The 27,519-nt window shown below is 42.6% G+C and overlaps 1 protein-coding gene across 6 annotated transcripts in view; it reads right to left on the bottom strand.

Annotated features, from left to right (window-relative positions):
• Positions 1–27,519, bottom strand: part of TTC7A (tetratricopeptide repeat domain 7A) — a 172,137-nt gene that overhangs the window by 18,751 nt on the left and 125,867 nt on the right. For all 6 annotated transcript variants that reach the window (XM_042051890.1, XM_042051891.1, XM_042051892.1 and 3 more), the window contains one exon: positions 22,354–22,556. In XM_042051890.1, coding sequence (XP_041907824.1) covers positions 22,354–22,556 — 203 coding nt within the window. The remainder of the gene's footprint in view (positions 1–22,353; positions 22,557–27,519) is intronic.

Below are 27,519 nucleotides of genomic sequence, written 5' to 3'. Positions count from 1 at the left end.
TCAATTAAGTGGTTAATCTCTCCTGCTTTTCAGCAAAATGGTAAAAAACTCGACTGCCTAAGCATAACAAGCGTGGTAACTGCTGCAATCACACAGAACCATATACGTAAGATACATTTTAGCACTGCTCAGAGTCCTAAGCAACAAAAACAAAGTAACAAACATCATGAAGTCTTTTTTATCCGTACGGAGTGAACAGAACGCTTAGAGAGCAATAAAAGCTCCAGCACTGCATCCATTCTCTAGTCTAGCAAAGCCTTTTCATTTTAATGAGGTTGGTCTGCCTTTCTCCCAGGAGGAATAGGCGTGGGTACATTAAATGAACCAGCCTGCATCTTTGAGATGCCCAGGGAGGCAGCATGGAAAAGACCCATGGTGTCTGGGGAGCACGGGAGACAGAAAATGAGGAGAGGGGCATCTTCAGTTGCTACTGTGTCAAAGCCTCAACAAAACACAGACTACAGCAGCAGCAGCCCCTGATGGGGATGATGTACTTGTAAAACATTTACATTTTCAGCAGGATGTTTCTAATTAAACTGAATTGGTTTGCACACCTGCTGGGAGTGACTGCTCTGCACCTCATCTCCCGCTTCTACTTGAGCACAGAGGATGCAACTGCCGAGGCTACCACACAGCACTGTGTTCCTTTTGTGCACTGACAGTAATTGAGAAAATGGATGGCAACAGCCGGGTTTGTGTTTGCTACCGTTCTAGGAAGCACTTTATTTTCTCTCTGTTTTTTTTTTTTCCTCCCAGATCATCAGAAGTTTTACAGCCCTTCTGCAAGTCTGGGTGACTGACAGGGCTTTATGTAGTTTCCTGACTGTAGGATATTACGATTGATGCTGGTATTAAACCCCTCAGGTCCGAGGAAGGAACCCGCTCAGATCCTGGCTAGGATCAGATCGCAAGGGAAAGGATGGTATTGAAGCATACCATGATTGGTAGTACAAGGCACAACAGCCAGCTATCACTAAGCACTTCTTACCATGTTTTATGAGCACAGCCTGACTCAAACATTTTAAGAAAGGGTTTTATTGATCCTGTGTTATATTGTCTGAGGCATTTATGGTTTTGCCCAGAAAAGTCTGAGACAACCAAACCTCCAGAGAAAGCTGCTAAAACTGTGTGGACAGTCTGCAGGACTTCTGGCTTATCACTGCTGTCCTACGCTCCCTTTCTGCATGTTTAGGGAGCCAGCAGTTGTCAGTGAGATGTAAGTCATACCTCAAAAGAATACTTGAATGCAATGGCCTTGTTGTACTGCGGCATTGCCCTGCCGTGAAATGAGAAAAATGCACTTACTGTGCCGAGGCAGCAGGTCAGCATCCCAAATGTTCTCCCCTCCAAGAAGCTCACTGGGTCAGAATAATTCTGTTTTGGATTGTACAGGACAGTCTCCTGGGTAACACGCTTCACAGCAATGCTTGGGGGGAACACGCCCTTGAATGCAAGGCAGTCAATGAGATTTATAATTACTGTGTTTTATAACCTGGTTCATTCAGGCAGGGAAGGATACTGCTGAAGGGAGCTCAAACAAGAGAAATCATCTATCTGCAGCTATGCAAATAATTGTTGTTAATGTGGTCTAAATCCCAGATGTCAAAAGGCACTCTTTTGGCCACTGTGCTGTCCAGAGTCACACAAAAAATGCACACACTGGTTTTAAACTCAGGTGGCTGTAGGACATGGAACTCTGACTTCGGCTACCCTCTCCCAGAGAAGGGAATGTAAAATCCACTCTGTATCACTGAAATCTTCTGACTGCATTAAGCGAAGTCTTGGCTCAAGGCCAGGTCCCAGCTGTCCCTGTAGTGATAATGACCGCTCTCCCCCGGGGTGCTGGGCACAGGCAGAATCCAGCTGCATTTTCACACACGCACACATGTAAATTGTCTGAACACGGTGGTGTTAATGCTTCTGGGATGGCAAACTGAACCTATAGATGTCTCATCAACAGCGAGCCCCATGCAGAATGCATTTTATTTTTGGAAAAGCCTGGAGGTAAAAAAAAAATCTCCTGGTACAGTTTATCCGATGCTTTGTTTTTGAGTGTCCTTGATGCGTAACAGCATGCTATCATCTCTAAAGATTAAAAACAATCCCTTCTTATTGCTCTACTGGGTATTTTCAAAGAAATTCATGCACAGATGAAAACAAATAAAAACAATGCCCAGTGGCTCTGAAGAGATCCTGGGCCTCTAGTTTCAAGTAGTCTGGAGACAATTTTAAACAAACACAGACCTCCTAAAATCCTCAGCTACAGCTCCAATGAGGACATGAAGACAAAACTTCAGTAGCTTCAACAGGGTGAGGCTGGTGGAGGATTTTCAGCATCATCTCCATTTTGTGGTTTTTAGGGTACAGCTTAACTAAGATCTAGAGTTTATCACATGCAACACTGCATTTTCATTATTTCTTGAACTGTAGCTTCAAGTTAAATAACAACACCTTTGTTCAGGCTTGGTTTAAACAAAAATTCAGAGTAACCAGATTGGTTTTCATGATGTTCAAGTCTGGGGTTTTTAATGGACTATGGCAAGGATGGAGAAAGTCACCCCCTTAACATCAGTGCAGGACTGGGGCCCAAAACGACTGAATTAAACACAGTGTAAACTGAGAGGGCCTCAGGCACTGATGAAGGAACAGTTCAGCTCACTTCAGTTAACATGTCTTTTACCCACTTGGCTTCCTTGTTCCGAGGATATGGCCCAGTACAAGAACGAAATCCCTCCCCCAGCCCCTGTTCTGCTTCCAGTGTTTGCTGCTGGCTAGCTCTGATGGACAGTTGCAGGATTTCTCTTAAGGAGAAATCTATGTGACACTGCTGCACTTAGGGAAGTCTGAAAACAGGCTTTTTTCTTTTTCTTCACTCCTGCTTCTGCACTGGCTTTGCTCAGACTGGAAAGCACTCTGCCAAGGCATACTTGAGGGTTTGGTTTTTAATGGCTGGGCAAAATCATTCACAACATCACCTGTGAAGCAAAATAATTCCAGATGGAACTAAGCATAAGATGCTTGGGCCAAGCACACGAAGTTGAGTACGTGAGTATTGATTTAGGGGTGTTTGTGGTATGGAGGATAACAGAGATAATACTGAATAAAAAACCACGCTCTCTTGATGATAAACAGCCCCACAATGCAGTGTATCACAGTGCACAGAAAGGAGGAGACAGCAGGTCATCTTCAGATTATTCCTGCTGCAGACTTTCATTGCATTTTTAGAAAATCTCTCATTTATTTCTAAATTAACCTTACATCTGCTGTGCACTGCCCACCTACTTTACTGCAGTTGAAATTTCTTTGCTTTTAAGTCTGTATGCTGTCTGGGGTGTTGAAACCCCTCTCACGTTCTTGGACAGTAATACAAAAAAATCCCTCTGTGGCCCTCCCTCAGCCTCTTTAAGGCATTAGACTGGTTGCTTATCTGTGTTTGTTAACCTTGGCCATCCCCTGTGCTCTGCTGTGAAGCCAGTGCTGCTGACCACACTGCTGTTAGTTGGCTGCTTGTGGCGTAGAAGCACTACAGCAGCACTTAAGATGTACAGCACTGCAGAAAGGCAGTTACTTTCAAGGCTTTCTTTGCCTCTTCTGCTTTGGATGGGGATTACTGGAAGCACAGTGACTTGCTTTGGGAGAACTCGTTTTATCCTGTCCCTGGTTTACCTCTTGAAGTGCTGTTTTCCCAGCATACTGGGGGAGCTGTGGAGGCATGAGATACCTGTGTTGCATGAAGTGAGGGACAGCAATGTTCAAGCTAGTTAGGTCAGTTAGGCTTGTCAAAGCTCTACGCAGCAGTCCTAGTCACCGGCGGAAGGGGAGCATGTGGGGGCAGCCACACCCACACAGCTGTTCCTCTAACCCCCTTCCCTTGAGAAAAACAGCTCAAGCCTAGGAAGTGTTAAAGGCATGCCACAGACATTTCTTCTTTGCCGCAAGCACTGGGATATTCTGCCATAGTTACCTAAAAGCCACCATAATTCCTTTTAATTTGAAAGGCTTCACCTTTCACCATCTATGGTATCTGAGCAAAGGAAGTCTCTCCTGAAGGGAGCTCTCTTCTAATAGGAGATAGGGAGAGGCAGTCCTGGTTCTTCTCAAACTGTGGCAGGCTCTATGACCACTGAGATGGAAAAAGTTTGCCAATCGTCTAGTTCAAAGTATGCAAAAATAGCAGGGCTACAATTCCAACAAGGCTGCTCTTCTGTCCCTGCTTGATGCCAGCTTGTGAGAGTGAAAATGACTAGTGCAAGACTATCAAGACTTAATCCATTGTAGAATTTCAGTTGTATGAATTTGATTTGAAAGGATTTATGCTACATGTATGTATCATGACTTGTCATTGCTGCCTGCACTGACACTACATTATGTGAGCATTCTTATTCCAGAGACTAGCTGCATTGATAAAATCACTTGGTACAGCTGACCAAGCTAAAAATAAATATATAAAAAATAGGCTGGTTTTTGGCTCAAGGATCTCACATATACACCATTTTTACTTTGTGATGCTGCTATTTTTGACGTTGCTATTTTATATTTTCTGGCTTGGGAAAGCTAATTTCAAACAATGGGTTAGTTGCAAACTACTTCCTTTGATTGTTCTTCCTTCACTACTCAAAGTATGAGATAAGTTAAAATTATATATGCTTCAAGTTAGTCTGATCTGCTGTGTCAGCCAGCAAACAATATATAATATAGAATTTCTCAGAGAACACAAAACCTGTGAGCTAAGAAAGTCTTCTAATCACTGGTGACTATGGTGAGGTTAAAAAAAAAATTTCAAGTTGCAGAAATGTGAAATTAACACCTATCTCAAATACTTTACAATCCTTTATCATTAGTGGAAAGCAGTCCTGAGTTTTCAAGGTTGCTTGGTCAACATATTTGTGGTATTCCAGGAAGAGCAAGGAATGCTAAGGTGAGGGTTTCTGCTCCTGAAGCCTGGAATTCTCCAGGGCTTGTGGGTTTTACTGGTCTCTCTCTAGATTTATTTACTTTTCTTGCTCTCAAGGCAAGACTGTTTTCAGGCAAACAGGATACCAAATGGTCCATGAACCCAGTGCTGATGATACTGCAGGCAATTTTGCTCTTAATGTGCATGAAATATGTGCAGAATCTCTTACTCTCACTGAAGTCACAAGGAGAACTGGTATCTGCTTGTACTGCAGAAGCCTGTTCTGAACTATCCTTGCGTAAATTATCTCAGTTCAGAAAAGATTTAAATGCTGCGGGGTCTGGCTGCATGTTAGCAGATCTATAAGCTCTCCCACAACATCAAGCTTTGAGCCTCACAATGCAGTAAGGGATTATACAGGACTTCAGAAATGCTTCACTGTGGCATTTGTTTAATGTGACCTAGCTTCTTTTGTCTGTATTAGTCACTCCTGTGCTCTGCTGAGCTGCAAGTGACAGCCTCAAAGAGAAAATACCTCTGCTGGCCAATCTGCCACAAACATTACTACAAAAAATAATTATATGAAGTACAGTGACATCTTCAGAAACTCTGTATATTTTGCTAGATACAAGGGAATAATACTACTCTCAATCCCATTAGAAGTGCCAAACCTGCTCACCATTAGCTGCTTTGGGAAACAATGGCCAGAGGGGTATTTACATAAGGATGAAGCTAACTTTTCTCCAAGTTTAAAAAAACTGCCGCAATCTCAGAGCACCTTGAGAATTTATTTTAGATGCAATTCCTCGATCGTCCTTCACTACCAGTTTGGTTTAGCCAGGTTGGTATGTTGTGCTAAACGTGCTGAAAAAATGCTGTATTTCACTTTGCAAGGCAAGAGAGGCAGTGGGGGAGACCTGTACAGCAGGGAGAGGCTTGACTGTCTAGAATTGAATGATGGTGATGATAGGGTTGAGTGTTTATGGGCGAGAGTCAGGGGGAAGGCCAGTATGGCAGATATCCTGGTGGGAGTCTGTTATGGACCACCCAACCAGGCTGAAGAGGCAGACAGAATATTCTATAAGCAGCTGGAAGATTAAGTCCTACAATCCCTCATTCTTGTGCGGGACTTCAGCTTACCAGATGTCCACTGGAAATACAACACAGCAGACAAGAAGCAGTCTAGGAGTTCCTGGAGTAAGGTTTCTGGGGTTTGAGCTGGAGAAATAGAGGCTCAGACAGGATCTTATCACTCTCTACAACTACCTGAAAGAAGGATGTAGCCAGGTGTCTCTTCTCCTGAGTAACAAGTGATAGGACAGGAGGAAGTGGCATCAAGTTGTGCCAGGGCAGATTTAGGTCAGGTATTAGGAAGAAATTCTCCAATGAAAGAATTGCCAAGCATTGGAAGAGGCTTCCAAGAGAAGTATCACCATCCCTGGATATATTTAAAAGATGTGTGAATGTAGCACTCAGGGACAGGGTTTAGTGGTGGACTTGGCAGTGCCGGGGTAACGGCTGGACACAGTGGTATCAGAGGTCTTTTCCAACCTAAACAATTCCATGGTTCAGCTGTATTCTGTCTCTAGTGCTGGTTCATGTCATATTCATTGCAGGTGTTAAAGTCTGCAAGACACAGACTGGCTTGACAGGTTGTGGAGAAGAAGGGCTCCTGTTGCTTGTAACACAAGGAGAGACAGACCACAAGAGTAAGTTCACCACTGAACAGCAACAGCATGTGCTGTGCTAATATATGGAACAGCAGCTTCTCCTGACCCTCAGGGTTAACGGGCCCAGGCACACGAGAGCCAAAGCAAGGATGGCAGTGTCCCAGCATCTCTTGGTATTTGGGCTGCACAGTGAGGTTTTGGTAGTGTGGGGGCCAAAGGGGTGGCTAAGTCAACTCCTCTCTCTCTCCATTTCAGGTACCCAGCACTGTCCTCGCTCAGCCTCCCACTCCACTCACTTCAGGATCACTAACTGCTTACAAACAGTGCTTCACTCTTTCAACAAATTAGACTCCTCCCTCCTGCCCTCACCTGGCTAGTTCTGCAAGGAAAGTCTTCTTTGGAATCTGGCTCATACCTTCCTACTTTGCTCTATCTTGGGGCACAGCCCACTTCCCAAACAGCCTTAGGGGACCTGCTCCCTTTCCAAAGCACCAGACCCCAGCCAGTCAAGATTTTCAGGTGATGCAGGAGATGCTCCTTCCATCTAGGGTTTCATAACCAAATCTGAGTCTGCTAAAACCAGCTGGCACTATGCTTCATGTAGCTCTGATGTCCACAAGTACGTGTGTGTACACAGAGGCACACACACGACGACAGAATGGAAGCTGTAGCCCTGCTGTTGGCCACAGAGGATGCCAGACCCATTCTAACAGCTCACCTGTTTAAGAACAAACAACAAAAGCATAAAATCACATCACGGAGCCTCCTACCAAAGGTGTCTTCCTCCAACAGCTTTCCAATGACTAATGAATTCCCAAAAGGCCTAACTTGTGAAAAAACCCCAAACCTAAGCACAGTGTGGTTTCTGGTAGGATGGGCACTGTGAGTTACTGAAAAATTCAGTCTTGATACAAAATCTCAGCACAACTCAGAGATGGCAGCTCTGTATCTTATTTAAGCATTGAATAAACTTAATTTTCTACTTATTCTGAGTGTAAAGGCTTTACTTGCTGTAAGTGGTCATTATGTGTGATTCACCTCTGGCCCTTAACAACATAGGTCTTGCTTGTGATTTCTGCGCCCCAGTCTCCCTGCAGCTTTAGGGGGAACTGCATTTGCTGAATAGTGACATTTTGCACATGGCATGTAATAACCTCATGCAATTGTACAGGCTGGACACCAGCTGGGGAGAAGTAGCTCTGCAGAAAAGGACTTGGGGATGCTGGCAGACAAGGAGTGAGAACGAGCCAGCAGGGCACCCAAGCAGTGCCCAAGGCTAATGGCTTACTGTGCTGCATCAGGTAATGCATCACAGCAGACTGAAATTAAGTATTTGTTTCTATTTGATTCATATCTGGAGCACTCTCACCAGTTTTGCATTCCTCATTTACAAAAAGATGATGACAAACTGGAGAAGGATGGGTGAATGGCCACTGAGATGGCTGGGGAGCCATGATATTATGAAGAGTTTGAGAGAAGAACATCTATTCAGCCTTTCCCTCTCCAGGCTAAGGAGAGATTCAAATGCCATCTTCAACTATCTAATGGGTGACTGAAAGAAAGACAGGACCAAACTTTTCTGAGAGGTGCTCAGTTGCAACAGATTAAGGTACGGCAAGAAAAATTCTGGTTGAGCAGCCAGAAAGAAAAAATTCTTCACATGGAGTGTGCAACATCAGAACATGTGCCCAGACAGGTGGTGGAACAGCCATCCTTGGAAATACTCAGAGCTCAGCTGGACACAGCCCTGAGCTACCTATATCAAATACAGGTATCTGAAGCTGACCCCACTGTGAGCAGGAGGTGGGACTAGATGACCTCCAGAGGAAAGGTCCTTTCTCACCTGAATTCTTCTATGATTCTAATGTACCTCATGACATGTGTGCTAAGATACTAAGAGCACTTAATATATCATCACTGGTGTCAGGTATCAGCAACACTTTCATCAGCTGGAAAACTGCCGAGCTGACTCAAAATATTGTACATCTTGTCTAAATGCAATTTAATAAGGCACGTGGCAGTTTCGTGTGTATTTCAATTAGCCTTGTACCATGCACACTGACATTCAAAACTAGCTGAGTTGGGGGTCTGTTCCCCATTTAGTTCAGAGTTTATATGGAGCTTGCCTGGTTTACTGTAGATCTTACTAAGGCTCACAAAACAAGGCCCTCCTTCAGAGTCACATTAACCACAGCTTAGATTTTGAGAGATCAGAGCAAAGCTGACACAGTGCAAACCTAACAAATCAAACCCTAAAACCCTAAAAGACTAATGTTCCTGCATAAAGAAGCAAATCTCACATAGAGCTCCACAGACCTGCCTCTTCTTTTATTGTTCTGCTCTTAGGATGAAAAGAGGAGCAACAGGGCAGTGACATCTCTCCACACTGGCACCTATTATTGTAATGCTAAGTGCTAGCTCCTATCACCCCTGTAATCCCATTTGGGAAGCTCTGCTACAGCATTTACATTCTTATCTTTGTTTAGTCAGTGCTGGCAAATAAAAGCATAAACAAATAATCTCCACTGTACAGCTTGGTAGTACGGAGATGTTGCCATTCGTGTTTCAGTTGCTTTTTATTTGCAGTCTCTTATGCTGGTGACAACCTTGGAAAGCAGGTACAGCCTGAAAAGTGATTCAGCTGAAAATGGACCTTTTCATGCCCTTTCTACTCCAATGAATGCTGAACAGGTGAACACAAGCAAAGGGAGAACTGGGCTAATTAAGAAAACATCAAAGCAGCAATTTCTCTGAAACAAGTCAATGTGTTTTACCTCATTTCCTGCCTTAGGCCATGCACTAGGAGATACTCAGCTGCCTCATGTGATATAATTTAAAGAGGTATGTGATCTACACAAACATAGGCACCCACTTTAATTCCACAGTCTTTCTGTATCTTCAGGGGAAGAACAGAGTGAGATTTCCACAAGGCAATGCAAAGCAGCAGCCTAACAAAAGGGGCTCTGCACCAATGCTGGAGAATCCCTCTCTCTGGGCAACAGGTAGAAAGAGTGACCAACTCTCCAAAGGCTGAGAACTAGGCAAAGTGAATTTTTGCCACATCAATCAAAATTATCGCTTCAGACTCTCAGAAGCAAAGAGGAAGTATAAAAGTCCATTGATTTGTTTATTCCTTACACAGCCAATGGCTATGAAGGGAAGCATTACCTATCTGACTTCCAAAAACACTAGTAATGAGGACTGACTTAGGCAAACGTCGTATTTGACAATGCCAGTGAACTGCAAGACTCCAGAGAGCAACCACAAGACAGAGATGCTCCAGCCTGTTTCTGATTCAGAAGCTCCCAGTTGGTGCCCAATGACTGCCTCCAGTCCATGCCCTTCCAGACAGAAGAAAGGATCGGCTAACTGGTCATAAATCTCCCCACTGAAAGATGATTAGCTTGAAAATCCCCTGTTGTTCTGTCAGGAAGCCATAGAGAAGAGGTGCAAATCCATTAAATTACATCTGGCAGATATACATCTAAGAATACATGGCATTTGGTGATACAGGGAAACTACCATGCTATACCTTCAGACAGCTTATATGAGTATCTCTTTCCAAATTAACATTCTTGCCATCTGATTCTCATTAGACTCACTCAACTGTTCCATTAATCTTGTATTTTTCCTCCCAAGGGATTAACATTGATTTTTTTTGTCTTGAGCACACACAGGAAGGTCATACTGTTTCCTACAGGGCGGATTCATTCAATCAAGAACTACACTATTAAACCCGACTTGATGTTATTGTCAATAGAGCTGAGCTGCCACAATGCTGTTTAAGAGAATTTCCATGCAACTCTCCTGAGTCCAGCTACATCCATCATTCCACTTCACGACACACTAGACACTCGACAACTCATTAAAAATATATGTAAAAAATGGAAGTCAGGGCTGCATCCCAGGGAAGCCCTACTAACATTCAAATTCCACCTCTAATTTAAAAAACAATAAACAGCAAAATAATTACAAAATGCTTCTGAGAATAGAAGTTCTTCAGCAGGAAATGAAAATAGGAAGGCAGGACAGAAGGCAGACCTGCAAAATATTTTTAGCTGCATATTCTGCATTTCAGGTCACAGGTAAGTACATTATTAATTCAGTCACTGGTAGTCTGGGCAACCACTAATTTGGGTTTGGTAAAGTCCTGCTTTTGGGGTGATCCAGTCTCTCCCCCATAAACTGATCAAGCTGAAGTATCAGAGGGATGAGACTGTTCTTTCCACATCATAACCCAGAAGGCTGCTTCAGAATCTCTCTGCACCAGTGGCTGGGAACCCTCTTCCATCTGCAGCAGCAACTTAGAGCAAAGCTGCCTCCTCTAGCCAATGCAGCTTTCCTCTCCCCACAGCATTCCCTCTTTGCTTCCACATGTACCTGCAGAGAGCAGATGTACCCCTTCCCAGTCTGTGTTTTATTACCTTGACAAGTCAAGCTCTCTTTTGCCCATCCCTGAGGATCACAGGTTGTTCATCTCCCTGTGGCTTCCCTCCTGCACTCCATCTTTTTCCAGCCAGGCATTCTCTCAACTACTTTGGCAAAAACAGGCAAAAGTCACATTAGGAATATTGAACAGCAGCTCATTGATAGACTAGAGCTTTATACAAGCATGAGGAAGGACAAGAGGAAAGGAGCAAGAGGAATGTTTTCAGCACGTAAAAAATGCACAAGTTTAGATGTCACAAAGAGCAAACAGGAAACGTATAGTAAGTTCCTGCCTCAGGACTTGAGTTTTCCAAAGGGCTGAGGACTTCCTCCCAGTTTCTTGGTCCTGGATTGTTTGTTCTGTTGTTTTCAGATACTCCCTCAACACCACCGGAACAAGCTTCTGACCTAAGTGCACTTAAGATTCTTAGTGAATTTTACCTTTCTTGGATAAAATAGCAAATAAATAGTATTAAAAAAGCCATCAAAGTTGGGTTCATGTCCTGCAGAAATCTACAAGGTGGAGAGAGATGAAAAAGGAAGAAACATGCTATTGAGCAGCTAACGGAAGAAGAAAAAAGCGATTTTAACTGTGTCTGAATGGTCAATGCTTTATCTTGGTATTTTTAAAATAAGCAGCAGTCTATGCTTTTTTCTGTCTCTTCTATGTTCCTTCCAATTCTTTCCCCTTCCCTTCTTATGCACCTATATATCACCATCTGCCTGTTCTCCAAATGTACTGGAGAAATGCAGTGCATTGAACAGAAAAAAAAAAGTAGTGAGAAAAAATGCTCACAGCATACAGGGACATCAAGGGGAAACTTGTGAGGTGGGCTGAAATGCTTAAATGTTTTGTACTATCAGAGCAGTCCAAAAATATCCTGCTGGATATTAGGACTTAGCAAATTCACCCTTGCAGTGTTTTCCTGTGCACTCCATATTAGGCAGACCTAAGAGAGTCCCAGTGTCTGTAGCTCTCAAAGCTGCAGTGCACAAGACGTCACTGGTCTTCCTCTGGGTGGCTTAAATCTCCTGTTGACTGTCACTTACTTGCTTAAGGAAGGAAAAGAAAAAAAATGTGCACTTTTGTTCAAGGTTGCTCTATTTTTGGAATTGCTTGTAATGACTGTTGCTTTACTGCACCTTCTACCTTTAGGGCTGTCATCTCTCCCTTAAAATCCAAACCCCCTCTCACCAGGGAAAAACTGCAGAACTGTACTGGTACAAGGGTGTTCTGCTTGCACTGAATTTGCAGAGCAGGAGGATACATTCACTGCCAGAGAAAGGAAGCACCCTCCCACCTCCCTGCAAAAAGCTATTTTTTGCAGGCGTTGTCATATCTTATCCCCAGGAAGAGGAGAGGGCTGTGCTAGAAGGTTGTCAGAGTCACATTTGCTTCTGTTTTACTCTGTCCTTCACAGCACCACTATAAGAATTTATCAATACAGTTGAGGGCAAGGCACACCACACAGGCACAGCATATTCCTCTAATGAAAAAAAATACTTGCTAGAAGAAGAAACAGTTTGCAGATCGGCCTCCTAAATCCCACTCCCATCGCAATAATGTTTGCAGCACTACTTATATTTAGGGACATAAGGGTACTCAAAGCTGTAAAGCACATCATTTGTGCTGAACAGTTGCAGTACTTTGTCCAAAATAATTTGTGGTCCCAAATCCCACATGAATAAAGGAATCTAGACATATAACTAGAATAAGTAAGATTTTGTGCTTACAGTGTGTCTATCATCTGAAAGTGTGTGCAGATATTAATTAAGCTCCACAAACCCCAGATGAAGTAGATTAGTAGCTTCATCCCTGTTTTACAGAGGTTTAGAGTAAAGTGTGACACATAATCAGAGCTGAAAGTGCAGCAGAGCTGGCTGTGCCAGCAGTGGTGAGAGCCAGGGCTCCACCTCCTCTCCAGCCTCTCCACTGAATTGCCTTCAATGGAAAATGACTGAGTTGCAGTTCTTTGCTCTCTGGAAGAGAAAGGCACACCCCTGTTGCTCAACAGTAGCAAAGCCCCAGCCTGAAGTGCTTTGATAAATACCGGGAAATGGTGCTTAGTTTGGGAAGAGAAACCTGGAGCTCTCTTGTTCTCATACATTTGCTTTGGGTGCTCTGTGTCTCTCTTTCTGAGACACCAAGAGATCCCCTCTGCAGCAGCACCTCCCAAACAGCCCCAGCAGCATGGCTTGTGGCTCCTCAGGCTTGGAGGATATGCTATAAGGAGTATCTGAAGCACTTTAACATGCAGTATTGGTTTGTATATTTCTATTTCTATGCCGTTTTACTATAACTCATAAGCCACACCAACCCAGGATCAAACAGACAGAATGTAATTAAAAACTGTAGTCAATACATACATTCAAACCTTAAAATAGCCCTCTCTTGAAGCAGGTTTTACATTCTGTTTTACATTTTACATCTGATACCATCCAAAATATTTAACGTAACGAACATGAAGTATATGTCTATTAAGGAAAAAACCCCAGACCTTTAGAAAGTATTACTAGTAAATCTTTAGTGGTTTTGTATGTTAAAGAATATTTATTTTGCAGGCATTACCTACTAAAATTCAAGTTCTTATGACAGCAGTTTCTCAAAGATTCCCCTTAAGTAGTAGGTGTGATAATGAAAACTATTTCTCAGTATCATAAAATAGTACAACTGTCCAGTTCCTCGAAATTGCCTAGTCCTTAACTCTGCTTATTACCTTTGCCTAAACAGGAGCAAGGGGAGCAGCATCTCATGCAGCCAGGAAGAAGTCTCTCCAGAACGGACAAAAACAGGTCGCTCACTGTATCTCTCTAGATACAATTATCCACCTAATTACACTTAGGACAAATGCACAGTTGTCCTAACAACCGGCAGATGCATTTTAATTGTGATGTTCAATTCTCTGTACACAAATATAAAAAAATGAGCAAGAAATGTCACTAGAAAATGGAAACAGACCATGGCATACCTATCTACAAAATAGCCAACAAATTGGGTAAACTACAGACATGAAGCAGCTCCTTAGAAGATAAATAACTCTATTAATGTGAAAACTATGCTCTTTCGTTCTCACATTTAAGCACAGAAAGCATTCTAATTTCAGTTGTCAAGGTAAAAATGGTTTTAATTAGCATCCTAGCTACCTTATAAGACATACAGACCTTGGTATGATGGAGCCATGATAATTTACCCATGCAGAGAATCTGCCCTGTGATTTATATCATTACTGCATAGCAGCATGAAACAAATCCCCAGGGAAGTAATGCATGTCATCCTTGAAAATATTAAGCAATCAAGCTATGTTTTATTATGTGAATGGATGCCTTTGAAAACAAGGATGCATGCACCATACTGTGAGGTAAAATGAAATAAATGAACAGAAATAATTCATTTCCATGTTCTAATCAGTAGAAACTGTAGTCTTCAAATTACCCTGATGCTACCAAATGCGAGTCTGGAGACAATAGGTTGACTCTTCTACTAAAATGAACATGAAATTGCATCTTAAGTGCACAATGAAGGCCAAATTAAACCGTCCAAGACTTTGCAAAGTCTTTTTCTTTTTATTCAGCCCTTGCACTCCACTGAACAATTAAGAGCAGAAGATTTAAATAAGGCATCATATAGTTTTTAAACGCTCAAATCTAATCAAGAGCAATGCACTTATCTTAGGCAAAAGGAACATAATCTAAAAAAAAATCTGTTCTCAATCAAGCTCTTCAGTTTCTAGCATTACCAGCAGAGCAAGATTTGTGTTCTGCCAGCCAAAAGGATGTCTCTGGCAAGCAAAATGAAATGTATATATAGATATATATATCTATATATCTATACTGGACTAGAACGGCACACTTGCTGGCTGTGCTGTATTCAGACTGGGACACCGACATCTCTGCAAGGACCTGAGACAAGTGTTACACTTCCTACTGCTATTATATATAACCATGCATTTATCAGAGATGCTGACCATTCAGAAAATAAAATCCAGCCCCTACAGGCATGAGATGGAAACCGAGCTTTGATAACAAAATCAGGTTAATACAAAACACCTGAAATAGAACATTGTATTTCTATGAAAATGTATATAATTACATGAGTAAAAGACCAAGGGGTGGAGAGGGTTTTTTTAAACACTGCATCTACAACATTGCCTTTAAAGCTAAGCTATTTTTCTCAAAGCACATTATTTGTTCTAGCCTGCTCATCTTAAAAAGAACTGTAAGAAGTTCAGAGAGAGGCAAGAGCAATGATGAAAGGAACGGAACTGGTTCAGTGACAGATACCTGCAAAATCAGTAATGGGAGGGGAATGAGTAAGAATCAGCAGTAAGTTACATCTTCCAAAGTGAGAATAAGGTGCATCAGTGTGGCTAAGAAGAGCTGCATCAAGAACATAGAGAATTTGGCAGTTCTTTGTACAGCAGAAAGAAGACCTGTGGGTCTCCTTGCCAAAGGATATTGTGGATGATGAAAGCTCTAACACAGGTCAGGACAAGCTCATGAAGGAGAAATCCACTGGGAATTACTATGCAAGTAGAATCTACCTCTACTTTGGGATGTCCCCAAGCTAAGTCCTAACCTTAGAAGTACGGACACACGCCTGCCCTGGCCTCATTCTTTCCTAGGCACTTCTTTGCCACTGCTGGTGAGGAGGAGTAGTTGAACCTCTGGCCTGACCTGATACAGTCATGCCAATGTTATGTTTAGTATCTACTTGCAGAAAAAATTCCTGGTAATAGCTTCAGATTCACTTTGGCAGGGGAAATGACCGGATGAAATGCAGGTTTGCAGAAAAGGACTTGGTGAACAAGCAGCTGGCCATGGGCCAGCAATGTGCCCTTGCAGCAAAGGCAGCTAACAGTATCCTGGGCTGCATTAGGCAGAGTGCTGCCAAAAGGTCGAGGGAGTTCATCCTGTCCCTCTACTCAGCACTGGTGAGGCCACACCTGGAGTACTCTGTCCAGTTCTGGGCTCTCCAGTACAAGGAAGACGTGGACATACTGAAGGAGAGTCCAGGCAAAGGGGCACTGAGATCATTAAGGGACTGGAGCACCTGTCATACAAGGAAAAGCTGAGAGCTGGGACTGTTCAGCCTTGCAGAAGAGAGGGGACACCTTATCAGCACAGGTAAATATCTGATGGTAAGGTGTAAAGAAGTGGAATCTCAGAACTTCTCAGGGGTATCCAGCGACTGGATGGGCACAAACTGAAATGCAAGAAATTCTATTTAAACATTAGTAAAAGCTTTGTTTATTGTAAGGGGGGATCAAACACTGGAAGAGATCACACAGTGGTTGCTCCATCCTTGGAGATAGTCAAACCCCAGCTGGACACAGTCCTGGTACTCTGCTCTAGCTGAACCTGTTAAGCAGGGAGTTGGACTATAAGATCCCCCAAGATCCCTTCCAATGTCAACCATTCCATGATCCTGGTACGTGGGTGATACCTTCCCAACTGCATTTACCACAAAGATCTTCTCCCATAAAAATAACCAGGACTTCCTGTGGAAAGGCCACAATCTACACTCATCTTGGAAAACGATGGTCACCAAACAGCCTACAGTCAAAATTTGTTGGCCTGGCTTAGGAGACATAAACCCAGGGGATTGGGAAGCTTGTTTTTCTAACTTCAGTTGGAGAGTATTCTGTGGCTGTGAACCCTTCCTGTATGGCCGCCAACCTTATGTTTCGTGGTGCAGATGACAGCCAAAGAACAACACTCTTGATTAGCACCACCTCTGTTAGCTGTAAACTCTCTTTGATTTCGTTATGGAACAAATCAAGTATGTGCTCACAAGATCATGTTTTCCACCTGTTCATGTGGTCACAAGAAAACTTTATGAATAGGGACATGTTACAAACAAAACCCAATACACTGTTCACTTTGTTTTGCTATCAAGGATAGGGATGAGGTAGGGCAGACAGCTACATGGCATTCTGATACCAACCTTATTGCCCTTGCCCCAACCTTCAAGAGAAGTAAAGAATCATCAATTTTCCACTGCATTCAGTAATATCCAAGTATAAGTCAAGAAATTTTTTTGCTTTGTTTTGATGGTATTTCTTACTGTTTTCATTAAATCTGGCAGAGTGATGGAGATGAGGGTACCCATTTCCTTCCCTTTGAAACAGACGATTCTGTCTCCTCTTCCCTGAACTAAAACGTGTTGAGAATTGCTGTGACTTGACAAGGTGCTATGTGAGATGCGTCCTGGGCAGGAGTCTTCTGAATATCTCAGTTTTCAGTCTGACTTGCAATATTACATATAGAGCTTTAGGACTCAAGTCCAATGTGCTGGCATTGATTTTCTCCTCCTCTGAATCAAAAGTGAGAATGGTACTGAATGCACTGTGGCTGAGAACTAACAAATTTCAGTGTCTTTCTCTAGTTACATACAGGTAGGTGGATTTGTGTATCGCTTTACAAGGAGGTATCATCTGCTCCAGCTTATGTTGTATTTTCTGACTTGGTTGGGCACATGTCAATTCTGTTATCACCATCCCAAAGCTGTGTATTGCATGATGTTATACAACCAAATTTGGTACATACTGAAAAAAGTAAGCCATAGTTATTTGGTTGTAGAAATGTGCTGTCAGAGGCCACAGTGTAAGACAAGGAGATATGGACTAAGCTCTTGTTTCTAGACCAGCAAATATACCTGCTCAGTAGAAACTCCATCAGCCCCTGGGAGGGAGAAGTGCTCTATGACCCCTGCAAGCAGGGCCCAGAAGGAGCCTGTGAAAGGGAGGAAGAAAGAAACAGGGCTGTTCTAGTAAAGGAAAGGATGACAGAAATATGTGAGACAGAATCAGGAGCAATGTGGAAAAAGAACCCTAGCAAGTTGTATTTATTAAAGAAACCATGGTCTCACAGGATGTACAATTTTTAGGAGTCAACCCAAGCTAATTGTTCCTGGCAGCAAACAACTATCTAACCAAAGGAGTAGTTGCTCACCTCACCAGGAGTATGCTTCAAAGAGCCCCGAAAACTGATTCTGTATGTCTTTGACAATGAAAACAAAATTCCCCAACAAATATACTTCCTTAGATTAGGTATTAGCCAGTATTACTTACTTTGTAAAGGCCAGTGGTGGATTCCCGATACAGGTTTAAGGATCCAGTGACACCACTCAGAAACTGCAAGTGTTACAGGAAGCAGCACAACTGTGTGGTATTTTCCAAGTGCCCGTGGTCTCCTAACCACAGCATTGGACACCAAGTGCCAAAGGCACCCACCCCCTGGGATGTGCTTGGCACTGCAGTGCTGCTGCACGGTGCCCCTCTGCCATGCAGCAGCGTGCTTTATATGGAAAGCATGCTGATTTGACAGCTATTGTAAACACCCTACAGTCACAGCAAAACACAGCCATTTTCAGCTGTGCAGAGAAACAGACTGTGTGTATTATGGTGGTGAGTGTACCTCGTGTAAGGGTGAAGTTACTGACACCCAATGGACTCATTCATTGCTAGATCTGTGCCCTTCATTTAAAGCCAGCAACACTCTTCAGGCTGGGTTTTTCCAAATATAGCTTTGACAACCCAGTTCTGAGAGCCCAGGGGAAGAGACAGGACTACTTTGCTAATTGATGCTGATACACCAGGGAGGCTAGGCACTGTCTACAGCAGAGTTTTCCCTTTAAGTGGATTAGGTCAGTTGGATGACAATTGTACCAACTCAAACTAATTCTCACAACCAGATCCTCTTTCTCTAAATTATTACATATCCACAACACTACCACTAGAGTGGGAAAACAATGTATCCAAACTGGGGGGACCAACACCGAAACCTGTGTGAATTTAATTCCAGCTGCTTGTGTATGCGTCTCGCATAATTTCAAACCCCTCGGAACTAGTTGATTAAATCTAGTTTGCCCTCTTGCATAATCCCAGACATATATTTCCCTCCAGTAGGGGACTGAACATACTGTGCTCAAGAACTTGTATTTTTAATAAAAGTACAGCTAGTACTTGGCTAATACATACATTTCAGAAAGACATTCAGTTTTCTTCTGATGGCCTCAAGGAGATTCAGAATTTACCACTTGTTACATTACATCCTCAATTGCATAAACCCAGTCTTAAGTTCTCCGTGGGGACAGTGTCTCATTCAGAACACAGGACAAAATCACTTAGCTAGCAGCCATTCAGTATTTTATTTTCGCCCTTTTTATTTGATGCATAGCCCTAAAAGCCTTGTTTACTGCACATTATTCCAGCTCTATTCTGAAGGCAGAATGATTAATTTCTTTACAGACTTTTCTATAGTGCTCATCAGACGCTTCTAACTTGTTATGTGCAATTTCCTAGCTTTTGGAAAAGCACACAAAGGAATACCATTATGTGCCATCATGTAACTACTGCCATGATTCATGGTATCAGCAGGGATAGACCAGACCTTTGCTATCTTAGCTAACAGGTGTGAACCACAGGCTGCCAGCAGGGCCAAGTTAAAGGAGGTGAGGTACATGCTTAAGTAAGTGATTTTCACTGGTATTTGCTGGCAGCAGGGTGGGAAGAGCCACAATCTTAAGCAGACCGGAGCACAAGGAAAGGAAGTGCTCTTACAGGTTCCTGCTCCTTTGTCATTCTCCTAAGACTGACCCCTTTATTTCATCCTTTCCAGCATGTCCACTCCTCCATCTATGTGTCTTCTCATCTTATCTTCCAGCCTTATCTGGTGTTATCTATCTTACCCTATTTTCTATCTATCCTTATTTCTCTCACTTTGTTATTCAGTTTCTTTCCTCTTTCTTACTTGCTTACAGACTGAGTCTCTGCCCCCAAATTTCTCATCTCACTGTCTTTTTCAACTCTTGTAAATTTTACATCCACCCTTGACCAAAACATCATCACAGAATACTCTGAATTGGGAGGGGCCCACAAGGACCATCGAGATCATCTCTGGGTCTCACACAAGACAGCCCCAAGAGTCACACCATGTGCCTGACAGCATTGTCCAAACACCTCCTGAACTCTGGCAGGCTTGCTGCTGTGACCACTTCTCTAGGATGCCCATTCCAGTGCCTGACCATCCTCTGGGTGAAGAATCTTTTCCTAATACCCAACCTAACCTTCACTGACGTGTCAGGCCATTCCCTTGGGTCCCGTCACTGTCACCACAGAGACAGAGCAGTGTCTGCCCCTCTTCCCTTCACAAGGAAGTTGCAGACTGCAATGAGGTCTTCCCTCGGTCTCCTCCAGGCTGAACAGACCAAGTGACCTCAGTTGCTCCTCATATGGCTCCCCTTGGAGACCCTTCACTGTCTTGGTTGCCCTCCTTTGGATGCTCTCTAATGGTTTAATATCCTTCTTATATTGTGGATCCCAGAACTGCCCCCAGCACTGGAGGTGAGGCTGCCCCAGAGCAGAGCGGGACAATCCCTCCCTTGCCCAGCTGGCGATGCTGTGCCTGATGTCCTCCAGGACATGCTTGGCCCTCCTGGCTGCCAGGGCACTGCTGGCTCACATTGAACTTGCCACTGACCAGGACCCCCAGGTCCCTTTCTGTGGAGCAGCTTTCCAGCCTCTTGTGCCCCATGCTGTTAGGTACACCCAGGGCTGTCCCGGGGCAGGTGCCCTCATGAACCCATGCTGGCTGTGACCAACGACTGCACTGTCTTTCAGGTGTTTTTCAATACCTGCCAGAATAATCTCTATAATTTTACCAGTCACTGAAGTGAGACAGACAGGCCTTCAGTTACAAGGGTCATTCCTCTTGCCCTTCTTGAAAATTCCTAGTGTGAGGGGAATAAGCATTCACAGACTCCTTAAAGCTTTCAGAAATACTTACCTACTAAGCATGTATGTGTTTTTTAAAGGTTACAACTTGGATAACCTAGGAAAGATTTTCTCAGGGATGGTAAAAAGTACATTTATATGTTACCCATTCCTAACAAAGCCTGGAGACACTAAGGCACAGTAAAGAAGGTATCGCAGAAGCTTTTAAGGTTTCTTCTTCAGCCTCCTTTTCAGAAACAGCTAAGCCATGTTGGGACGACATTTTCTGAAGTAAACAGGGTCAGAACATCTGCGATGTGCACCCTGGAAATTTTTATTCCAAGTTACTAAAGTTTCAGAAAATTGCAAGCAACTGAAATGTGAAGACACAGGATGTGGTTATGTCCATAAAATAAGACAAAAATGAGAGCTATTAGTATCATGTTGGCATCTAATTCGATGGCTTTTCTAGTATCAGCAACTTCTCTGAAATCATGACACAGAGCAAAGAACATCGTTCCATCTAGCTTGGTTTTTACTGAGTGAATTTGTAAAGGCTGTATTACAACAACAAAGTAATATTATTGCCCCATGGAAGCCTGACACGTGTACAGCAGTCTCATAACGTTCTCCTGACATGCACCAGCTATTCATTGCTATTTCTGTACTGAACATTTATTATTACCAAATATCTTGCTCTTTGCCTGTAGGTTCTACTATTTTCTCTCAATTATAACTTCACTTAACATTTGATCTCTAGTACACTGATACCCCTTCAGTTCTGGAGTTGCCAGCAAATCTCATCAGGACCAAATTTATGCCAGGAGATACAAATGTGCTAGCAAAGACACTAAGCAGTCACATGGACATAGAACTCCTGTACAAATTAAATTAGTCAAGACAAACTTCTAAAATCCCAGAGAGACCTGGTAAGGGCTACAGTTAACAAGACACACCATTGATGAAATATGATTAGCTGTTGTGATTCCACAAGAGAAGTGGGTTTTGGTCTTCCACAAAGCTCTCTGTATAATTATTACTGTTATTAAGCTCTAGGCCCTGTGTCTGGAAAACAGTTTGTTTTGGGCTTGGTGCCACAGAAAAAGAATACTTGCTGGGTAGGAGTGTTACCAAAAAAAACCCCACAAATGTGGAGTCACTGGAACCCTACACAAGGCTGGAACTAAGCTGCAGCTTACGACAGTAACAGATGCATTTTATTGTAAACTCTCAGTTTATCTTGATTTGAGTAGACAAAAGAAATCAGCCCAAGGTTTACAAACCCCATATCTATCTATCTATCTATAGTTATTTAGTTCAGATCTTTCAAACATCAGTGTACTGCTTATTTAAAATGCATAACAGTTAGTAGAAAAAGCAGCAAAGACAAAGCAGTGAACTGACTTCCAAAACTATCAGCCTTTGTCAACTAAAATATTTACTTTTGACACAAGTCCTAATTAGTCAAAAACATTCAATCCAGTCTTGAAACAGAGGTTCAAACGACCCAATTTATTCTTGGAACAGTCACTTGCTCTCAGGATTAGGAAGACAATGGCATCCAGAGCAAGCATGAGCCCTCTCCCCTCTTATTACAGTTAATCAGGAACATAAATACTATAATGGAGCTGAGCCCCTGCAAACTCACCAGGCTGTGCATAATTTCCACTCCAGCTGGATTCACTGTGAGCGCTTCATCATACAATTGCTTAGCCTCCTCCAAATTGCCTTTCATCTCTGCAAGCCTCCCACGCATGTACAGTACAGCATGAGATGTGGGGAAAAGACTAGCTGCCTCCTGGGTACAAAAGCCTGCTTCTTTGAGGTGCTGCTGTTCCAGGAAGAGTTCAGCTGAAGGAAAAACAAAACACCAAGCCATAAAAATAAAGCAAAAAACACCCTACCATTAGATGAAATGAAGCAGAGACCTTTCCTCATATTAATTATACATCATCAGCCTTAAGCATATTAAAACATGAGGCCATGATCCTGCACAATGCTTAGTACTATGGTTAGTGCTTCCTATCATGACTGGATTCACTGAATGTATCTTTGCCTAATGCTAAGGCATCTGTACGGATGTTCATGGACACTTTTGGGTGGTGTTCTGACAGAGGCCTTAAGGATTCCTCCACTGCTGAAATGAGCCCTAAGGAAGCAGGGCTGGTAGCTACTTGGAGTCATCACATTCATTTCCAAAAATTCTGTGGGGGAAAAAGAACAGAAGAAGTCATCGTTGTCTACTAAGAACCTCAAAAATGTCAGAGTAATAGGATACATTTGAGCTGGACACTAGATAACTTACTTAAAAGAGTATTTTCCCATTTAAAAAGATGATTGAGTGTTTTTCTCCGCTTATTTGGCAAGTTTGTGAGACAACTGTCTTCATTTTTCAGAAGACTGTTAAAATCAAAATACCTTTATAATATAGATTTATTTATATTGTGTATTCACCCATTTACATCCTCATACATTACAGAAAAACAAAATACACCTCTTGGAAGAGACTGCTCATTTACTTGCTTGAGCTATCAGCCACTACGTTAGTGGTTTTCTTAGGAAAAAATATGTAAGAGGCATACTTATGTGTTTGAATGTCAACTTGTTAATAAAATAATTTCTCATTATAAATTTCATAACGTATCTTACGGTTGAACTTTAACATTTCTCAGGATTTGGACTAGATGATTGGGGTGTTGGACTGGATGACTGTTGTAGGCCCCTTCCAAAAGAAATAGTCTATTCTAATTCTAGATTAAATTCATTCAAAAGGTCAAAAGTGATACTCAGTTTTCACTGCCACATGTAATTGAAAAGGGAAACTGGTTTTTTACATATATATATATATATATATATATACACACACACATGTAAGCATGTATGTAGATAAAATAATTCTCTTACTTCATACAGCAGGCATTGCTCTTTGATCCATAATCTGTGTTCTACATGTTCTCACTGCAAAAACTTGTTTAGTGTCTTTTTTTTTTAAACTGATGTCATGCAGTAAGTATTGACAGTTCAAGAGTCCAATTCAAAACTACTAATTCAGACTCCAGATTTAGGAAAACTATTCTGAAATTAGACACAGCCTTAAATGTCCTGACTTTTAAAGGCAGTGAATAGTCTCGGGAAGTCTCTCTCTGGGAAGGAGGAAATAAGAGTGAAAATTCCTCTTGAACAGCTTTGAAACTGCAATTTCAAAACACTGGGAGACCCAGATGACTGCGGGGACTTGGCACGGTGACGTGGAGCTTGCTAGAGGTGAGCAGGGAAGCATCTCAAAGGCAGTCCCCTGCCTGACCATGGGAAGGCTCCACCTTGGCCTGACATGAGACTGGGATCACAAATGGCATTCCTACTGGTACACTAAAAATGATTCTATAGTGAAGTGACAGCATGGCTGAACACCCTTCCACTTCTGAGGTGACCCTCCTAGAAGAAGGGTGAGACACTGTCAGAAAATGCTCTAGTATTTCTCAGCCATCCCTAGGTTGTGGTACAAGATAAATGTCATTCTCCAAGGCTGTCAACATGAGCAAAATATTAGTTCCTTCAGAAGAGTTATACTCTTTCAGAATGACTCACATACATTTCTTTCTGGTTAATCATAAAATCTCTGCATGCATCCCCTTCCCTTGGCTCCAAGAGGCTGCAGCTATCTATAAAAACAGAAAGCAAGGCCATGTACCTTGTCAAGCTGAATATGTGCACAGCCTTATGCAGAAATTTGTGGGAGGACAGTATTTTCCTTGCACTTCCAAGGAACAGAGCATTTTCCTGCCAAGTGCTGCATAGCAGCTGACGCCACGCATGTGGCATTAATGAGCCTGGGGATGTGCAAAGCGACAATTCACAGCCTCAAGATGAACACTCCATTCCCAAAGTTTGCACAAACTCAGCAGCACAAAAGAAGGGGTGAAATCCTGGCACTGCTTGAAGTCAGCAGAAGTTCTGGATACTGCCATACTAAAAGCTCTATTAGCAACTAAGAGCATCATGTGACTCGTTTCATTTCAGAACAGAACTGGGAACAAGTGGGTTTAGATATGAAATCACGCACAGCCGGTGTTTCAATGCATGCAAAATAGAGAGTCCTTATTCTTCCAAGGGTGCCTGTAAATCTTCTTCAGTAATAACAATTATTTAGAGGAAGTGCAGCAACACAGAATCTAAATAAGATCTACAAATTGTATTTTATGGTATCGTAATGTAGCATATTAAAGTTCAGTCCATTTCTTTGCAGGCTCAATAGTCAATAAAAATGATTTAATGGTGTGGGAGGCCTAATTTGCATAGAAAAGAATGAGAGGGGTGCCTTTTGGTTACAAAAGGAAATGAGTGTTAAAATTTTTAGCTACCCAGCTAAAAATAGACATTAAAGGACATCGTTTAGGCCTGCATTAAAATGTGTTTTCTGTAAATTCATTTTTCACTTCTATTACACACTCATTTGATTTACAGATTAACAAGATATGCTTATGTAACAGGGAATAAAAACATAACTAGAGGCAGAAATCAAATGCAAAAAACACGGACCTATTAAATTTACCATGGTAAAACCCTCAGCAGTACTGAAAGTATTGAAACACCTGCTTTCATGTTACCTGGGTTAGCAGCTTCCTGACCATTGGATTAATCAGCCTATCTCCTTATATAACCTAATTATGCTGTAAACAACATCTAACCAAATTAGCAGCCTTTGCGAGGAAGTTCTATTACAGAGACTTGGCATCCAGTTCCACTCCAAAGCAGAGCATACCTTCTCATGCTGACACAGGCATCTAATATCTGTAATTCTTATCTGTGAAAGGGTCAATGCTTCAGGGAAACCATTTATGAACCTCTAATGGACTAGATTGTTCTTGGTACTGACGTTCTTCGGAGCTTTGAATCTAAAACCAAGCTTCCTTGCTCTCTCTTGCTTAACGCCATCTCCATAAAAATTTAAATAAATTTACAGACTTACAGTCTGTTTTGAACTAAAAGGTCTCTGAATGCTACTGAGCAGAGAGAGGACGATCCTGGGTGTACCACTCTTCTATTTGTCTCTCTCTCAAAATCCAAGAAACCGTGTGTGTGAATGACAACGTTTCAGCACTCTAACCTACAGGTAAGAGACCATCCACTGCATGGATGGGCAAAGACAGGTTCAGTCCTTCACTCTCTCCTTTCATTCAGTTATTGAAGCCTGCACTTCAGTGCCAGCACTGAGACCACGAGCAGCTATCCAGCTGACTTCAAGGTTCAGCCTAGCACGATTCATTCCTTTCGCAGATCCACTTCATGTCTCCTGTTTGTGTCCTCTTGCACTACTATCCAACCTATTCTGCTGTTCTTCCAGACACCTGTTGTCTTCTCTTGTGGCTATGGCCCCTTCTGCCTGGACTTGCAACTAGACTGATACACCCATTTTAATGCATCTGCACTGAGATTTTCACTAACTTCTAATATAAGCTCCTAGTTCTTTCAGCTGTTTCTGCTAGCATTTAAACTCATCTACAGTGAAGATCCTTAATCAAGTGAAAACTGGCAGAAGCATATCATCTACTTGCTCTCCAAAGACCACTAACAAATGCACAGACCAAGAGCAATTGCCAGAACACTGACAAAGCTGGGTGTCCTACAGTCAGCCCCTTTATTTTGTCCAAGATAAAATTACTGCAGAGTCCTGTTAGGGAGTCCATCGGGGTGTAACAACAGTTTAATCCAGTTCCAGTCATGTCTGTATCACACTGCTGTCTGAGAAACACAACTGTTCAACATCACCTTGAACACTGACCCTATTCCCCAGTTCAAACCAGTGTCAAGAGTGATAGTGCTTGTCACTGCAGAAACAACTGTAATTCTAGCCTAAAGAAACCAAACAGATTTGAAATGTTTTTCTGCAACGTGAACAACCCAAGAGTTAAAATTTTGTTCCTTGTGAATCACATTTGGTGTTATCCAAGAGGCAGCACTTAACTCCCACAAAGTAGACTGCTCTCCATCACTTGGTTGTGTGTGCCTGATGCATTTGAAGCACTCCACTCTTGTCCACCCTGAAAACGTTACTGCACAGTGACAAGGCCAGGGTAGCAGCCAAATGCCCAGCAGGATGGTACAGCGCAGAGCAGCTCTTCACACTTAAGAAGGTGAGACTATCTGTGAGGGTGTGTTGGAAGGTGATTTCTGTTCCACATCATCTGCCTTTAGGAGCTATTAATGCTTGTTACTGCAGGAGCCCTTAGCCAGCTGGAAAGACCCACTCTGAGACAGCTCTGCCACCAGCAGTGACTACTAAGCTATTACTATGACAAAGGGTTCCCCCACTGCCTTTCCTTTCTGGCAGGTGAGGTTTAGTCATTGTTCCATGCTATGACACCACCCTGCATGCAGCAGCTTGACAATTCATGGCAGATTAGACAGAAGATTCCTCAAGGCATATCCTGACTACAGTAATTGCATTTGATGCAAACATTTGATACAGAAATGAAGTACAGAAACTGCTGTTTGTTCCCATACACCTGAGCTCAGCCACCTGCTCTGCTGAACGAGGCAACAGATTTACATCCTCTCTTTGCACGCAAACTGAAGTCCAGGGACTGGCTTTAAATTCCCAAGCTTCGGGTCTCACAGGGCCTGAAATGACCACCAAGCTTCTTTATTTACAAATGCAGCATTAGAGTGAAACCTTCTGGAAGCAGCACAGAAGTGCCACAAGCTACCTTCTATACTAAATGGTGCAGTCAAAACATGACCACACAGCCCAGTCAAGCATAAATTCCTACTTTCCGTCTCTGGTATGAATAAATGTCGTGCCTCCTTCTTCACT

Source organism: Corvus kubaryi, unplaced genomic scaffold, assembly GCF_017639235.1.
Source record: "Corvus kubaryi isolate FWS band 111438036 unplaced genomic scaffold, C.kubaryi_AGA036_p1.0 76, whole genome shotgun sequence".
NCBI lineage: Eukaryota > Metazoa > Chordata > Aves > Passeriformes > Corvidae > Corvus > Corvus kubaryi.
This window is presented reverse-complemented; position numbering and strand designations above follow the sequence as displayed.